At 48.1% G+C, this 17,519-nt stretch overlaps 1 protein-coding gene across 2 annotated transcripts; it reads right to left on the bottom strand.

Moving 5' to 3' along the window:
- Positions 1 to 8,040: 8,040 nt before the first annotated feature.
- On the bottom strand, positions 8,041 to 16,542 carry KEAP1 (kelch like ECH associated protein 1). Of its 2 annotated transcripts, none has more exons than XM_031437272.2 (6): positions 15,852 to 16,542; positions 13,106 to 13,791; positions 10,888 to 11,573; positions 9,397 to 9,602; positions 8,945 to 9,121; positions 8,041 to 8,785 (listed from the first exon to the last, which is right to left on the bottom strand). In XM_031437272.2, the coding sequence occupies exons 2-6, from the start codon at positions 13,742 to 13,744 to the stop codon at positions 8,619 to 8,621; spliced, it is 1,875 nt and encodes a 624-aa protein (XP_031293132.1). In that variant the 5' UTR covers positions 13,745 to 13,791; positions 15,852 to 16,542; the 3' UTR covers positions 8,041 to 8,618. The 2 variants fall into 2 exon arrangements, with proteins under 2 accessions (XP_031293132.1, XP_031293131.1); XM_031437271.2 differs by lacking the exon at positions 15,852 to 16,542 and adding an exon at positions 15,440 to 15,744.
- Between the last annotated feature and the right edge of the window lie 977 nt (positions 16,543 to 17,519).

Raw genomic sequence — 17,519 nt, 5'->3', positions numbered from 1 at the left:
CGTCAAATGCCTTTTAAACAGGGAGCTTCCTGGACAGATCTGAAGTTGTTTTTTTATTTATGAAAAATGTAACTTCCCCAGAAGTTTTGAAGAATGCTAATTAAAAAAGAAATAGGAACAAGCCAAGATCAGGGCATTCTACACCCTGGGGCCCCTCCAATCTTGCTCTTTTTCTTTCCTTCTCTGGAAATAGTTCCTTTTTTCACCCAGAGGCCCACAAGAGGGTGCTGCCCTCCTTTTAGACTACACTTCCTGTATCAGCCCTGAGGGTCTTGGGAAGCTACAAAACCATCATAAAATAAGACAGATGGGTTGGTGGAAGCACTGATTTTTCACAGTTAATGAGAGCCAGTGAGGAGTGAGGAATCTTTAAGTAATGCAGGTATAGTGCTCTTAGGTTATCATTATCATTCTAACTTTAACAACCTTAAAAATTCAGATTAATATTAGCATTTCAGGTTTCAAGTACTAACCTTGTTCCTAGTCAATAATACTACATTTATTGTATTCTTACTGTGTGCCAGGTGCTAGGTACTGTTACTATTACCCATTTTACAGAGGAGGAAAATGAGGCACAGAGAGGATTTACACCTAGTATGTGACAGATATGGATCTCAAACGTAGTCTGTTTCCTGTATGGTATTTTTAAAATTTAATTTCCTTAAATTCTATCTTCTGCAATACTATACATTCCTACTAACATTTATATTTTAAAACCAGGATCCCAAGTGTTCTCCCTACTTGCTGCAAGTAATAAGTTCTTCCTTCTCCCGATCAAAAACCAAACAAACAAAAACCAGAATACACTCCCAAGGGAGAAGATATTCATTGAATTGAAAGCAAGATGCTCTAGCATCTAGAATTACAGTGCCCTTTACAGAGCTGAAATTTACCTTAGATACTGTCCTGTTAACAGGAAGTTACTCCCTCATCATCACTATAAGTCCATCCTGTCTTTTACCTTCATCTTTTCTCTTTCTATACTGGAACTTCCCCTCAGTCTATAAACATGCTTTGTCTTCTGAATCTTCAAAGTAAAACCTCAAGTCCTCCCTGAACCCTTTGTTCCTCTCTAGCGATCATGTGTACATTCTCTGCCTCTTCTCACGAAAATGTCTCAAAAGAGATGTTCTCATTCTCGGCATCCTTCACTGATTCAGTGTTGTCTCCTTGGCAACAGTGCCTATTCTAATGAGGCACTCAGTAAACATTTCTAGACATAGTCTATTCCTTTACCCTCACAGTGCTACTGAAATGGTTCTCAGTAAGGTTATTTTCCAATTGCTAAATCCAAAGAGCATTTGAAGGTCTCTATCTTTCTGAATCTCTCTGTATTTTTTTGAACTTTTTTGTATTTAATAGTGTGATTCTTTAAAACTTTTTGTGCTCAAAGTTTTCACCACTTGGCTTCTGTGACACTATACTTTTCTTAGTTTTTCTCATAATTTTCTGCTTCTGTTATGTTTCTACTGGAGCTCCTCTTACTCCCATCTACTCCTTAAACGTCATGTCTCAGAATTTGCCTTTAACCCATTTGTTCTTGTTCGTGTCTTGAAATGTGGTCCCTGGACAAGCAGCATCAGTATCAACTGGGAACTTGTTAGAAATACAATTTCTTGGCACCCACCGACTGAAAAGAGAGACCTCTGGAAAATTCAACATCCATTTATAATTTTATCTCTCTCTCTCTCTCTCTCTCTCTCTAGATATAGCAAACTAGGTATAGGAGGGAGCTTTCTGAACTTGATAAGTTTCCCAGCAACACTCAAGGCATAGATTACAGAAAATCTTCTGGCAAACATCAAATTCAGTGGTGGAACATCAGAAGCAGTCACCTTATAGTTAGAAATAAGACAACGACGCCCACTGTTGCTGCTACTAGTTAACATTGTACAGAAGGCCTTAGCTAATGCTGTGGGACAAGAAAAAGGAGTGGGGAACTAATGAGTGGTGGAAAGATGCCATTACACTATCATTACTTGCAGGTGATTTGACTATCTGTTTGAAAAAAAGATACTTACAAAGAGGCTGGTGGAAGAGCAATATATCGGTATCAACAACTTTCCTGGATACCAGAAATACCAATTTAAAAGGATCAGTGACTAAATATCTCACTGACAATAGCAACAAGACTTATAAAACTCCTACAAAACCCACTGCAAGTCCTTTGTGGAGAACTTATAAAGCTTTCCTGAGTACAGCAATATCTTCATTAAATTGACATATGTATCAAGTTCATGAACAAAGAGACAAAAATCTAAAAATGTTTTTCTCCCCAACTGGATAATTTTAATGCAACTGAATCAAAATTCTGATTTTTCTTGGAATTTCATCCTTTACAGGAAGGAGTAAATATGCAATAATAACTCAGACTTTTTTTCAAAAAACAAGAAAAAAGAAAAAGAGGGGGGAGAAACTTGTTCTATCTGCTATTAAGATGTTATAAAACTGTAGTAAGAAAAAAAAGGTGGGGGAGACTATAGCTCAGAGGTAGAGTGTGTGCCTAGCATGCATAAGGTCCTGGGTTCAATCCCCAGTCCCTCCAAATAATAATAATAAATAAACCTAATTACCTCCCCCCCAAAAAAAAGAAACAAAAAATAAAATAAAATAACACTTAAAATAATAGTAAACAATAAAAAATAAAACTATAATAATTAAAACGATGAAATTGATGCAAACATGGATATTTAGGTCAATGAAACAGTAAAAAGTCAAAACAGAAGAGTGTCCATGCACAAATGGGAATTTTGTATGAATGGGAAAGCATCTCAAAACAATGGGTAAAGAATGAATTAGCGATAAATCAACAGAAGAAGAAAGTAAAGAAACAATCCCCTTTAAAATAGCACCCAAAGTAATAAAATATCTGGGAATAAATCTAACCAAGGAGGTGAAAGAATTATACACAGAAAACTATAAACCATTGATGAAGGAAATTAAAGAAGACTTTAAAAAATGGAAAGATATTCCATGCTCTTGGATTGGAAGAATCAATATTGTTAAAATGGTCACACTGCCCAAGGCAATCTACAGATTTAATGCAATCCCTATCCAATTACCCAGGACACATTTCACAGAACTAGAAAAAATCATAATAAAATTCATATGGAACCATCAAAGACCTAGAATTGCCAAAGCATTACTGAAGAGAAAGAAAGAGGCTGGAGGAATAACTCTCCCAGACTTCAGACAATACTATAGAGCTACAGTCATCAAGACAGCATGGTATTGGTACCAAAACAGACATATAGACCAATGGAACAGAATAGAGAGCCCAGAAATGAACCCACAAACTTTTGGTCAACTCATCTTCGACAAAGGAGGCAAGAATATACATTGGAATAAAGACAGTCTCTTCAGCAAATGGTGTTGGGAAAACCGGACAGCAGCATGTAAAACAATGAAGCTAGAACACTCCCTTACACCATATACAAAAATCAACTCAAAATGGATTAAAGACTTAAACATAAGACAAGATACAATAAACCTCCTAGAGGAAAACATAGGCAAAACATTATCTGACATACATTTCAAAAATTTTCTCCTAGAAGAAATAAAAGCAAGAATAAACAAATGGGACCTAATGAAACTTACGAGCTTCTGCACAGCAAAGGAAACCAGAAATAAAACAAGAAGAAAACCTACGGAATGGGAGAAAATTTTTGCAAGTGAAACCGACAAAGGCTTGATCTCCAGAATATATAAGCAGCTCATACGACTCAATAAGAAAAAAATAAACAACCCAATCCAAAAATGGGCAGAAGACCTAAACAAGCAATTCTCCAAGGAAGACATACAAATGATCAAAAAGCACATGAAAAAATGCTCCATATCACTAATTATCAGAGAAATGCAAATCAAAACTACAATGAGGTAACCTCACACCATTCAGAATGGCCGTCATTCAAAAATCCACAAATGACAAATGCTGGAGAGGCTGTGGAGAAAGGGGAACCCTCCTACACTGCTGGTGGGAATGCAGTTTGGTGCAGCCACTATGGAAAACAGTGTGGAGATTCCTCAAAAGACTAGGAATAGACTTACCGTATGACCCAGGAATCCCACTCCTGGGCTTGTATCCAGAAGGAAATCTACTTCAGGATGACACCTGCACCCCAATGTTCATAGCAGCACTATTTACAATAGCCAAAACATGGAAAACAGCCTAAATGTCCATCAACAGGTGACTGGATAAAGAAGATGTGGTATATTTATACAATGGAATACTACTCAGCCATAAAAACCGACAACATAATGCCATTTGCAGCAACATGGATGCTCCTGGAGAATGTCATTCTAAGTGAAGTAAGCCAGAAAGAGAAAGAAAAATACCATATGAGATCGCTCATATGTGGAATCTAAAAAACAAAAACAAAAACAAACAAACAAACAAAAACAAAGCATAAATAAAGGACAGAAATAGACTCACAGACAGAGAATACAGACTTGTGGTTACCAGGGGGGTGGAGGGTGGGAAGGGATAGACTGGGATTTCAAAATTGTAGAATAGACTACACTGTATAGCACAGGGAAATATACACAAAATGTTATAACTCACAGAGAAAAAAATGTGACAATGAGTGTGTATATGTCCATGAATAACTGAAAAATTGTGCTGAACACTGGAATTTGACACAACATTGTAAAATGATTATAAATCAATAAAAAATGTTAAAAAAAAAAAAAAAGAATGCATGAGCCAAGAAATGGTTTGAAAAGTAAATGGTTGGGGAGCATTGGGCTATCCATATAAAATATTAAATTCCTACTTTATACCATACATACCGACAAATTCCAGATGGATTTTTAAAACAGTGCAAAATCAAAACTTCTATTTTAAAAAAAATATATATATTTTAAATGTCTTGATGTGTCTATTAGCATTCTTGGTTCTAACAGAATCAACAAAAACTAACTCTGGCTAACATAGGCAGAAGCAGGAGACCATAACTTAACACATGGGTAGGAAGCTGCAGAAAATGACAAGAACCAAAGTCCGTCTTAAATATGACTGGAAAGGGAAGAACCATCAAGAAAAAGAGTGATCAACTTGATCGTGTGTATTTTTATAAAGAACATCTACAAACAGCAGGAATATGATTTGTTGCAACTACTTGGGAGGGTGATCTGGCAGCATCTAGGGAAACTGCTTACCCTGGATCTAGTGAGTTCCACCGCTTAACATCCATGTGGGGAAATATACACACTTGTGCCCAAGGAGACACAATTAAGAGTAGGTGTTGCAGCCTTATCTGTAATTCTGAGAAACTGGAAACAACCCAACGTCTGTCAATAGTGCACGAGATAAAACAGAACATCCGGTAGCTGGTGAAAGAATGTGACATCACAGATAGCTAGATCTTCCTGCGGGAGGAAAAGTAGGTTGCAGAATGCTACAGGCAACATGTTGCCACTTCTGTAAGGAACTACATAGAACATAGAATACTGAAGATTATTTTTTAAATTAAGATTTAGAGGGAATAGAATGGAGAGATAGTAAGATTTCAGCTTTATCTATAATGTTCTAACTCTTTTTAAAGATAGCATTTAGGGAAGGAAAAGAAGAGAGATTGTAGGCATTTAACAAGTGAAGAGTGTGGCCCACAGGGCTTGCATGGTCTGGTCTCCTGACCATCTCTTTGTTTAGCCTCTCTCTTCTGACACCCTCTCAGAGCTTCATCTAGACTTGCTTCTCAGTGCCACAGGACTTTTGCATGTGAGGCTTCCTCTGTCCAGAATCTTGCCCCTTCTTCCCTCACCTAATTTACACTTATCAGTGCCTTTGGATTTCTGTGAGAAAACCACCTCCTCAGGAGTGCTTTCTCAGGGCTTCTGACCTAGGTCAAACTCCTGTCCTTCAGAAAGTTTAGCTTGGAACTTAATTACATCAGCTTGGTGTGATTATTTTATTAACTCCAGCTCTATGAGAAAGGGATGGTGTCAGGCTTGCCCCTCACTGTGTCTGAACACCTCGCTTCATGCCTGGCACAGAACAGCCATTCAAGAATGATTTATTGGAAGCATTAAAGACTAAGGGCTTGGAAAATCTGTACTTTCCAAAAACAATTGTATCTTGAGTCTTCAAACCTAACACACTCCAAACCTTCGTCACTTCCCTTCTATAATAGCAGATTCCTCCAAGGGTCCCTATGCTTGGCTGTTTAATCTTTGAAACTACCCTGGATCATTCCTAATTCTTCACTCTCCATATCTAATTAATCTCTTCACCTGTGGATTCTACTTCACTCCTACAGCCATTTGCCTTTTCCAAACTGCCTTCCTCTCTTACCTGGCTACTGCAACAGCTGTTTATCTAGGTTTCCCCAGGGCACTCCTATCCCCAGCCACACCATTTCCACTTGGCTCCCAGAGCCATCAAATGCAGATTTAATCGTGACCATCATCTGCCTGTCAGCACAGTGGTATTATTGCTTCAGCATCTGGCTTATCTGAAGAGTGACCAATGGTCCTAGTTTACTGGGACTGAGTGGTTCCTGGGATACCAGCCTTTCAGTCTTCAAACTGGAAAAGTCCCAGGCAAACTGGGACGAGTTGGTCATCATACTCCCCTGCCAGGTTGTAGTTTCCATGAGGGCAGGGATCATTTGAGGCTTGAACACTGCTGGAGCCCCACTGCCTAGCAGAGTAAGTCCTAAAATAAAGTTGTTTTTTTTCAGAGCTAGAAAGTGAACGTAAATAACTCACTTTTGTTGGTCTAGCAGCTCACACAGGGCCAAGTGCCCACTAGGTGTCCAAGTACCATTTCTGTAGAAACTGTTTACCTGAATGTTGATGTCCAAACTGCTTTACTGAATCAGCTAAACCTAATATCAAGACCAGGGCTCTAATCTCTTTGAAAGGAAACACCACTCTGGGGCAGGTTGTATGGCTTTTGGCAACCGCATTATGTGTAAATCCCTACTCTAGATTAGATCATTCTTTCTGGCTATACACACTGACCCCACGGGACCTCTTTAGTATCCCTTCTCACAAACAGAGGTGGAGTGTGTCGTGGCTGAGAGGGGCTGCTTTGGTGTACTCCACAGGGCAGATTTGCACGCCACCAATTAGTGGTCATGTGACCTTGGGCAAGTCACTTCTCTGAACCTCTCCTTCTCATCTGTAAAAAAATTTAAGCTTGCCGTTCCTAGCTCACAGCGCTGTTGAAGACCAAATAACATGTAGAACACTGCAAATTCTGAAAGGCTATCTAGCTATCTTTACAATTCCAAGTCCTCTCCCAGCCATTCAATGCAGCCGGCATCGATTTCTTGTTCCATAAAAACTTTAGGGTGAGGACCAGAGAACTGGGCACAGTGAAGACAGCCTTCAGGTGAACTGAGTGAAGCTGCAGAGATGGGTTTTCCCTGGCAGGGAAGGAATACAATGTTTCCTTTCTAAGCTATTTGGAAGAACCTGTGAAATCCCCCACAGTTGAGACCATTCTTCACTCTTTTCTCCACTCCCCCAGTATCAACAGGGTTGACTGGCAGACGAAAAGATCCAGGCCACGTACCGCCTTCACACAAATTGTTCAGAAGGAATCAGGCTATTGAGTCCTTTGCCTAAGAAAATTCTCAAGAACTCCTTTGTCCTTTTAATATCCAGGCACCTAAATAAAATAAAAGGCTCAGTCTATGTTACTGAAGTGAATAAAGATGACCAGATAGACTTCCACCAAATTTGGAAGGCATGCTGGGGATGGTTTGCCTTAAAATTTATATTTTAAGGCACCTATTTCACAGTTTATACTGTGAAAATATAAACCATGCACGTGTGAAATTAACTTCAGGGAGCCCTGGGAGATGCTTCGAGGAGTTAGGGCATTGTCTTCAAAGCAGCTGAAAGTGATGGACAAAGCGAATCTTTTGTGGCTTGCCTGTGGGGAGAAAGATGCCCTACTTATTAAGATTCAATGGGCAGAGATAACAAACTGGTTTCAAATACAAGCCCTCAATCCACGACTTGGGTGCATTTCAGGAGAAGAGTCCTTTCTGTCCTGGGCGGCAGTTCAACACCTCCAGCTGAGAGCCCGGGTGGAAGACGCTAGTTAGTTTGTTCTTTATTTTCATTGGAAAGTTACAGGGTTACTTATCAACAAAGTGACTGTCCAGGGCAGCGATAGCGAGTGGTTTCTATGTACAGGCCCATCCCCGGGTCCACACCTCTGGAGGGGCTTCAGCCCCTGAGGCCTCAGTTGGCTCCTTCCCAGGCCTCCAGGAACCAATCACAAAGAGGCAGGGAACAAAAACCAGCCTGTTCTCAGCTCCTGCTTTCATCCCAAAGGGAGGTGGTGGTTGCTGGTGTGGGACCCAGGCCTAGCCTCAGGGTAGCAGGTGCGGGGGCTTCTCTCCCAGGAGTCCCCCTTCCCGCACCCACCTCCCAGGCAGGCCCTCTTGGACATTCCTGGGACTACTCTGAAGGGCTCATGGGTTCCCAACTCTGGCCTCCTTTTCTTTCGAGTTGTCATTTTAACACTGAGGCATCCTAGCCTCCCATCCTGGAGAACAAGCATTTGCTCGGTAGCCTTTTCTTTTGTCCCTGTTTTTGTACAAAAGTGACAATATTCTTGATCGGATTTCTTTTTTTTTTTTCACCCAAGAAACAAAAGTGGCTCAGCAGGTACAGTTCTGCTGGTCGATCTGCTTCCGGCAGGGTTCCATGGTGACGGCGACGCCGACCCCGCTCCGGCCAGATGTCATGCGGGTCACCTCATTCCAGGTGTCTGTGTCTGGGTCGTAACTCTCCACGCTGTCCAAGAATGTGTGACCATCATAGCCTCCTGCGGGGAGAGCAGAAGGGCTGGTCACGCCCTCCGAGGGCAGGGGGAGAAAGCAGAGGAGGAAACCACAAGAAGCCTTCCTACCAGGATCTGCGCCTGTCCTGAAACGGTAGGGCTAGGCAGGCTTCTCCACCCAGGCCCCCACCCCCAGGGCCTCACCGAGCACGTAGATTTTTCCCTGGTGCACAGTAATTCCCAGGGCACTTCGCCGATGCTTCATAGGGGCTACGAAAGTCCACATTTCTGTCTCCACGTCATAGCGTTCCACACTGTTCAGCTGGTCCTGGCCATCGTAGCCCCCCGCAGCATAGATGCAGTTGTGCAGGACACAGACTCCTAAACCGTACCATGCAGAGAGGGTGACTCCGGGGTCTGGCCTCGGGGGCCCCAGCCACCACCTTCTTGCCGGGGTAGAGGTGGGGAGCCTTCCCCTTCCCCTTCTCCCCTCTCCCTAGGGACCCTTCAGAAACAAAACTGGCAGAGAGGAGCTGGGACTCTGTCAGAATCCCATTCTCCTATGTGTGCCACAGGGTTCAAGGTTGAAACAGGAGGCCTAGCTGCGAGTTTCACTCCCAGGGGTGGTAGGGTGTTCTGCTTTGCTCCCCACCCACCTGCCCCACTTCGGATGGTGTTCATGGGTGTGATCATTCGCCACTCGTTTCTCTCTGGGTAGTAACACTCGGCTGAGTTGAGGCGGTTCGTCCCGTCGAAGCCACCAACCGCGTAGAGCAGACGGTTGAGGACAGCCACTCCCACCCCGATCCTTCGAGTCAGCATTGGGGCCACCAAGTGCCACTCATCCCGCTCCGGCTCATATCTGCAAAGGCATAATAACAATGACAACAGCAACCAGAGCTGGCCTGGAACACTTACCCCCACCCACACTCTGCTAGGTCTTTTTGCACTGGAACTCTTCAATCCTTACAAGAACTCAGTAAGGTGCAAAGTTATCAGTAGGTCCATTTACCAGATGAGGAAACTGAGGTTCACAGCCATCATCTGCTCAAGATCACATGCACATCTCTTGGACCCCAAGGGCTCCATCATACCTCTGCCAGGCCCTGCACTGAGTGTTATGTGTTATCTCAGCAAGGCCCCACCCAACCTGGTGGGGAAGGCAGTCCTCGTTACTAACCCCCCTTGCAGATGACAAGATGGAGGCACAGAGAGGTGAAGTGGTAGATCCAGGGTTACAAGGAAGTAGCTGAGTTGGGGTCTGATCCAGCCCTCTCAGACACCAGAACCCCAGTTCTAACAATGAGGCTACAGCCTGGCATGGTTCTTCTCAAACTATGATGCTCGAAGATGCAGTGACCAGACGTCCCAGTTGGCCTGGGCACTTCCAGTTCGGGCCTGTGCTCCTGGAATAATTCATAGGGCCCTTTTTTCCCTCGAAAGTGGTCTGCTGAGGGTGACGCATAGCCCATTGTCTTGTTCACAGACCATATATATCAGAAGCCTCTGGGGTGCGTATTTAAAATTCCCACTTCCCAGCCTCACTCCAAACACACCAATGCCAGATCTCCAGCACCTCCTGTGGTGGGCTGGGAAGTTTGTTTTAACAAGTTCCAGGTGAGAACTATACCTGTGCTCACACTTCTGGAAAAGAAGGCAGAGGACTAGGCTACACAAGAGTCAAAAGCCCCAAATGCTCAGCCTCTAAACAGAGTGTCACCATGCACAGTTGTGCAGACTGTGCACTGCACAAGAGCACCACATCTAAGGGGGCACCTTCCACATGAGAGGCCTCATGCGTGTGTTTATTACCACAATTTTTGAACAGATAGCAGGGAGGTGTCATGTTTTAACAAAATTAACATATTACAACAATTTCAAACTGATGGAACTTTTCCCAAATCTGCACAAAGTTGCCATTTGTGTTTGTGATAGCCCTATAAACGCTTCCCAGGCCCAGATGCATCATCCAAGGTCATGACCATAAATCTCCCAGGAGTTTAGCTTCACCCTTGAGGCTTCCACTCCCTGAAGGCAAAGGCACAGGGAAAAGCGCTCAACAACAGGCAGGATCCCCCGATCCCAGGGGCTTGGGATCATTAGGGTCGGAATCCTGGCAGCCCACCCCTCCTGGCCCTGCCACTCACCTCTCCACACTGTTGTGGTGGATGCAGCCGTGGGAGCCGCCCACGGCGTAGATGTGCCCATCGATGACGCCGACCCCGATTCGGTTTCGTGGTACGCTCATGGAAGCGCAGGGCGACCACTGGTTGGTCATGGGGTTGTAGCAGTCCAGGGCGTTGGAGTCGGTGTTGCCGTCTGGTGAATTGTTCCGGCCACCCACGGCATACAGCAGCCCGCCCACCACACAGCCCGCCAGGCCGCTGCGCGGCACCTGCAGGTCCGCCAGCCGGAGCCAGGTGCCATCACTGGGGTTGTAGGCCTCCAGGTAGCTGAGTGACTGGCGGAAGTAGCCGCCGGCAGTGTAGATAAGCCGGCCCACCTTGGGGGCCCGGCAGGGCATCATCTGCGTGGGCTTGTGCAGGGTGAGCTCCTGGAAGATCTTGGCCAGGTAGTCCTTGCAGCGGGAGTCTGACTGCAGGATCTCGCACTTCTGCAGCTGCATCTGCAGGAAGTGGGGCGTGAGCGAGTGGCAGCGCACAGCCCGCAGCAGCGCCTGCACGTAGAAGCGCCGCTGCTCGCAGTCGTACTTGACCCAGTTGATACAGGCATGGAAGACCTCGGACTCGCAGCGCACATTCAGGTCGTCCCGACTGATGAGGGTCACCAGCTGGCAGTGGGACAGGTTGAAGAACTCCTCTTGCTTGGCCACCTGCAGAAGGCGTTCGTGTGACGGACTGACTTATGAGTCCCTCTCCCTGCCAGCCCCTCAGCAGCGCTGTGACCTTGGCCAATCTATTTCGTCTGACAATCTGTTTCCTCATGTATAAAAAGGGAATTTGAATAGTGTGAACCTCACAGTTTGTGGGGATTAAATGAGTTAATACTACATGCCAGGCATGTAGTACTTAAGCACTCAGGTTAATAGGAAAAGACACAATGTGTACCATGTACATTTTTGTATCACTTCGTGTTTGAACAATAAGAATGTTACCCTTTTTTTTTTTTTTCAAAAGAGCAGACTTGGGGGGAAAGGTATAGCTCAAGTGGTAGGGCACATGCTTGGCACCCATGAGGTCCTGGGTTCAATCCCCAGTACCTCCTCCAAGCGGAAATCAATGAAGAAACCTAATTACCTCCCCCTCATTAAAAAAAAAAAAAAAAAAAAAAAAAAGAGCAGACTGACTAGAAAGGAAATAGCAACAGAATATTCTAGGGAAAAAAAAGTTCAGGCTCCAAGAAAGCAGCCTGAGTTGCTGGGTTTGGTTCCCCAGTTTCTAACTGTGTGACCTGGAACACCTCATGCCTCAGTTTTCCTCTGTAAAAGGGGATTATATTAGCAGCTTCACATAGCAGGACGCCTCCTAGAATACACAGGGCCCTGGGCAAATACCTCTCAGGCACCAATCTATGTAAATAATTTCAGTCACCCCACATCAGCAGGTCCCCGCCTTTCTGGTACCCCCAAACCCATGCAATCCCTTCAAACCAATGTTGTGCAGGCCAGTGGGGGAGCCCTGGTCTTGGCCCACTTTCCTGGAAGTTATAGGCCCCAGGACTAATGCCAGAGCTCCTTGGGGCATCTGGTCAACCCCAAAGGTGGTGTAGAGGGAAGAAGAGAAACAGAGACCCGGGGGGTGTCCACCCCAGCTGGTCCCAGCCACTGAAGGAAGACTGAAAATTTCCAGGAAGGCACTCCAAAGCATACCTCCTCCTAGGATAGCTGGGAAGATTCAGTGATATAAAGGATGGAAACCACTTAGAACAAGGGCTGGCCCACAGCCAGTGCTCACCAAGCACTTATTTTTTCTGTTCACCATTTCCTCTGCTTAAAAACGAAAATGAAACAAAGAACAGTGTAAGGACAACACTGCGTGGACCAAAGAAAACACGTGTGACGGTCATACTTGCAGCAGGCAGCATGTCATGGATGTTCAATAAACATTTGCTGCCTAGATGTCAGGCCCTGATCAGCACATTGCTGTCGTATTCACCACACCCTGGCCCTACCTTTAACCTCAGAGAAACCAGGGAACCCAGAGACCCATGAAGGCCTCTCTTTCCTCAGCTGTTTCCCAGAGTTGCCCCAGATGTGTAGAGTAGGAACTCAGAACCCCCTTTTTCTCCAGTTCTCTGCCTTGACCCTTCACATCTCAAGGGGAGATGGAGATGGCCACCCGTCTGTCCCTGGTTCTTCTAATACTGCTCCCAAGTCCTAACTCCATGTCCCCTCCCCTTGCTCACCTCCCCAAAGTGCATGTAGATGTACTCCCGGGCACGCTGGTGCAGCTCAGCACAGCCAATCTGCTCGGCGAAGTTGGCAATGCCAATGGCATTGCTGGGGTCCAGCTGCTGCACCAGGAAGTCGCTGCAGGCACGGACGACGCTGTCGATCTGGTACATGACGGCGCCATTCATGACGTGGAGCACGCACTTCTCACCCATGGAGATGGAGGCTGTGTAGGCAAACTCGATGAGGCGCTCCATGACCTTGGGGTGGATGCCCTCAATGGACACCACCTCCATGCCTTGCTCCCGCAGCCCGTTGGTGAACATGGCCTTGAAGACGGGGCTGGATGAGGCCAGCACCACCTTGTGGGCCATGAACTGGGCAGCTGGTGCATCCTCATACTTGACCTGCAGCGTGACATCACATAGCTGCTGGCTGAGCCGCAGTTCGTTCATGATGCCAAAGGCCTGCTTCGTGTGGTCCTCCAGCGTGTAGCTAAAGGTGCGGTTGCCATGCTGGGAGGGCGTCACCTCGGCCTTGCACTCGGTGGAGGCGTACATCACCGTGTCCCCTGCCCCCTCGGGGCGCTGTGAACTCAGGGGCAGGAAATGAGTGTGGGCCCCAGCCCCGCTAGGCCTGGGTTCCGGCTGCATAGGGTTCCAGATGACAAGGGACAACACCACCACTGGCACTCAGAGGCCTGGAGGAGGGAGAGCATAGGGCTGGGGGCAGGGCCTGGGGCCAGGCCTTCTTTTCTAAAATAAAGCAACTCCGAGATCAGTTTTCCTTCCCAAGCCCAGGCAAAGCAGTGTCCATTTGTGCCCACCAGCCACCCCATAGCCTCACCAGCCCGAGGGTCCATCTTAAATCGCAAGTCACATGATGTCCCTCCCCTGCTCATAATCCCCCACAACTCCCGGTGGCAGGAAGAGTAAAACTGAACTCTTTAATGGCCTGCAAAGTCCTTCACAGTCAGCTCCTGTCCACCTCATACCTTTGCTCATTCTGTTTCAGCTGCCTGGTGGCCCTTCCCTTCTTAGATCATGTCCAGCTCATTCCTTCATTCACCTCACCAACATTTATGGGGCATCTACTGTGTGCCAGGCACAGTTCTGGGCACTGGGGACACAGCAGTGAGCAAGACAGACATACACTCTGCCTCTGGAGTGGACACTGGGGAGGGAAGGGCCATAAGTAAAATAAGCAAGACTTGAGCAGAAATGGGTGTTATGAAGAAAATGACAACAGCATTGTGACGGTGTGACTTGGGGGCAGTTACTTTAAATCAGTTAGTCCAGGCCTCTGTTAGAGCTGAGACAAGAAGGAGGAACATATGAAGGAGGTGTGAGTAGGACTTAAGTTTCCAGGCAGAAGGAACAGTGCAAAGGCTCAGAGGCAGAATGAGACAATCTGGAGAATCAGGGAGGAGTGTAATGAGAGATTATGACTACTGAAGGGAGGGTTTCCATGAAATCTGTGGAGTCTGGAGTGCCACAGCGTAAGTTATGTTTTTAAAAATCCTGCAGGGAGAAGGGGGCAAGAGGCTCCCCAGGTTCTTCATCTTACTTTCCCTGGGCTCAGCTCAGAGTCACCTCCTCCCTGTTTTATTTCCATCACAGCACCCAACAGGAATTGAAATGAGCTCCTTTGCTTGCTTGTTGAGGGATGACCTGTCTCTCTGGCCCTGAGACCCAGCCTTTAGAGGACTGGTAGCCCTGTGTAGGTCAGGGTTGTGCCCACCCTCTCATGTACCTCCCCCACGTCCTGTCCGGGGCCTGGCACTGCGCTGGAGTCAGCAAGCTGTGGCTGGCTGACTGCCCACTCCACTGTGTCTGCCAGAGCACCCTCCTCCCCGGGCCCAGGGCGCCGCTTGGCCGCCTCTCCCCAGCTGAGGCCCGGGCCTGCCTCTTGGTCTTTGGCCAATCGGTCAACGGTACCCCCTGGGCATTGGGCACTTCCCCCAACGAAGCGGTAAGTGGGGGATTGCGCATGTCCCGCCTGAGCGGCCAAGGCCTGGAGAAGGGAGGAAGTGACCCCGCCGCGGCCTCTCCACTGTCAGCCCCAGGGCGAAGACCAAGCCCCCCAACGCCCCGGGGTCCCCGGGCCTCCGTCCAAGCGGCGGTCGCTGGGCCTCTCGCTCGGTTTGCGTCGCTCCCGGGCCACCCCGCGAGTCGCGCCGTCCAACAAAAGGATAGGATTCGAGCCGCGCCCTCCTGGTCCTCCGCGGAGTCGCAGGAACCCCGAAGAGACCCGGCCCGAGGCGCCCAGTTCTCCGACCCCCGGGCGCCGCCGCAGGGGCGCTCACCGCCCGCAGTGCCCTCAGCCCGGGCCCAGGCCGCCTCACTCACCCCGCCATGGCCGCGCTCGGGCTCCGCCTCCGTCGCCCAGGCCCGGGCGCCTCCATCGCAGCGCGCCGGGGGGAGGCGCGGAACGCGCGCAGGTCACCATGACTAAGCAGAGCCGGGCGCCGGCCGTATCAGAATAAAAGTCCCCGCGGCCGCAGGCCTCCAGCAGCCGGGACGGCAGAGGGGCCGCTCCCCACTCCCCCGCCCACGCTCGCAGTCGCCCAGCTGCGCAACCCCTGCGCGGCGACCGCAGCATGGGTCTTTGCGGCGCGGCCAAGCACCGCAGCCCTCGGCGCACCCAGCCGCGTGGTCAGAGGCGCGGAGATTAAGCGCCCCAGGTTCGAGGCCCTGCGCTCCCCCGCTCCAGGGATCAGTGGACACCCCTCTCCGCCGCTGCCGCCGCCGCCGTGCTCACCTGGGTCCCCGCGTAGCCTCCGCTGCTCTCGCCACGGGTTGGGGATGCCCGGGACGCGGCGGCGGCTCAGGGCACGGTGGTGCCACCCGCGCACCGAGCTTCCCGGAAGCCCGAGGGGCCACGGCCCGGCCGGAGGCGTCTCCCGCCTAACTTTCGTTGTCGCGGACCTGCGGGCCTTTCCCCCGTCGGGGAACCTCGGCCCTGGGGTGGCGCGGCCTGTGGGGTCGAGGCCGTCGGGTGGGGGGCAGCTTCGGGACGCCCGGGAAGGAGGCGGGGAGAGGGCGGAGAGGGCGCGGCGGGGAAGGAGCCGCGATTCCCCGCCCTTCCCGCAGGTGCCCGGAGCCCATGGGCGAGGACCGAGGCATCGGGCGAGGGCGCATGGCTAAGTCGACCCGGCCCGTTCCCCCTTAGCAGTCCCTTCGGTCTGCAGGGTTTCGTCGTCTCAGCGCGAGCCTGCTCTCCACGAGCCGCTCTTTTCCCTTTAACTCCAAACAGCGCAGGCCTCACAATAAGGCGGGCGCAGGATCCAGCTAGAATTGTCTACCTACTTGGATTTTCATTGTCTTCATTTTTTTAGTTATCTCCCATCTGGAAGGCGGGTGGAGCTCGCGGGATTCGAACTCTGGCTCTGCCACTCTAGCTCTGTACCAGTGGGCCGGTAACTTAACCCCTCCAGGCTTCGGTTTTCTCCCTGTAAAATGTTAATAATAAAGGCACCTACCTGCTAGGTTACTGGAAGGACTAAATGTAAATGCTAGCGCCTAATAAATATGAAGGATGATTATTTTTCATGGTAAGTGATATTTATTTGCCATTTATGCTGTTTGTGTTATAAAGTTAAAGTTAACTTTTAAATAAATATATTTAAGGGTGTTTTGTTGGGGTCTTTTGAGAGTCCATTTACATGAAAACTAAGTGAATAGAAGGAAACGCTTCTTAGATGTTGGTCAAAGAAAAGACTCCGCCCGCCTCCGAGGAAAACTTGGAAGATTTGAAGAGTCCTTGCTCGGGGCCTGGGATTAATTCCCGCGCGCGAGGCTGGATGGAGGGTTCCTTGCCCCTACGCCCATTCCTGTTGCATGAAACTGTGGTTCTGGATCTCTCCAGAGGGGGCGCCATAGCATAGCCGTCTAATACCGTACACGGAGTGGCCAGGGTTGTGGGGAAATGCTCACCCTCCTCGACCCGCCGAAGGAAACCTCCCATATCTCTCAAAATATTATCTACAAGCCCTGTGACCCAGCGGTGCCACGTGTAGAAATTTATCCAAGTTTTACACTTGCAAACGTGCAGGAGGATGTGTGTACATCGGATGTTTATTGCAACACTGTGTATAAATGCAAAGTGTTGGACGCTACACACTTGTCCCTCCCTAGGGCCCTGGTGTAATAAGTGATGATATGTCTATGCTGTGAAATACCATGCAGCCAGTGAAAAGAAGCAAAGACAGTTGCTGTATGAATGTTTACCTCGATTTTTTTTAACATGAAAAAAAAAAAAAGATGTGCTATGGACTGAATGGTGACACCATCACCCCCCACCGCACCCACATCATATATTGAAGCCCTAACCCCCAGTTTGATGGTATTTGGAGATGGGGATTTGGGGAGGTAATTAGGTTTAGATGAGGTCATGAAGGTGGGGCCTTCATAATGGCATTAGTGCCCT

The sequence above is a fragment of the Camelus dromedarius genome, chromosome 27, assembly GCF_036321535.1.
Source record: "Camelus dromedarius isolate mCamDro1 chromosome 27, mCamDro1.pat, whole genome shotgun sequence".
In the NCBI taxonomy this organism is placed as follows: domain Eukaryota; kingdom Metazoa; phylum Chordata; class Mammalia; order Artiodactyla; family Camelidae; genus Camelus; species Camelus dromedarius.
This window is presented reverse-complemented; position numbering and strand designations above follow the sequence as displayed.

Excerpts from the sequence above, each read along its gene's own strand:
- KEAP1 (XM_031437272.2), bottom strand. The coding sequence starts at position 13,744 with ATGCAGCCGGAACCCAGGCCTAGCGGGGCTGGGGCCCACACTCATTTC. Across the intron at positions 11,574-13,105 it reads TCTACATGCACTTTGGGGAG|GTGGCCAAGCAAGAGGAGTT; the intron begins GTGAGCAAGGGG and ends CGCCTTCTGCAG. Across the intron at positions 9,603-10,887 it reads CACCACAACAGTGTGGAGAG|ATATGAGCCGGAGCGGGATG; the intron begins GTGAGTGGCAGG and ends ATGCCTTTGCAG.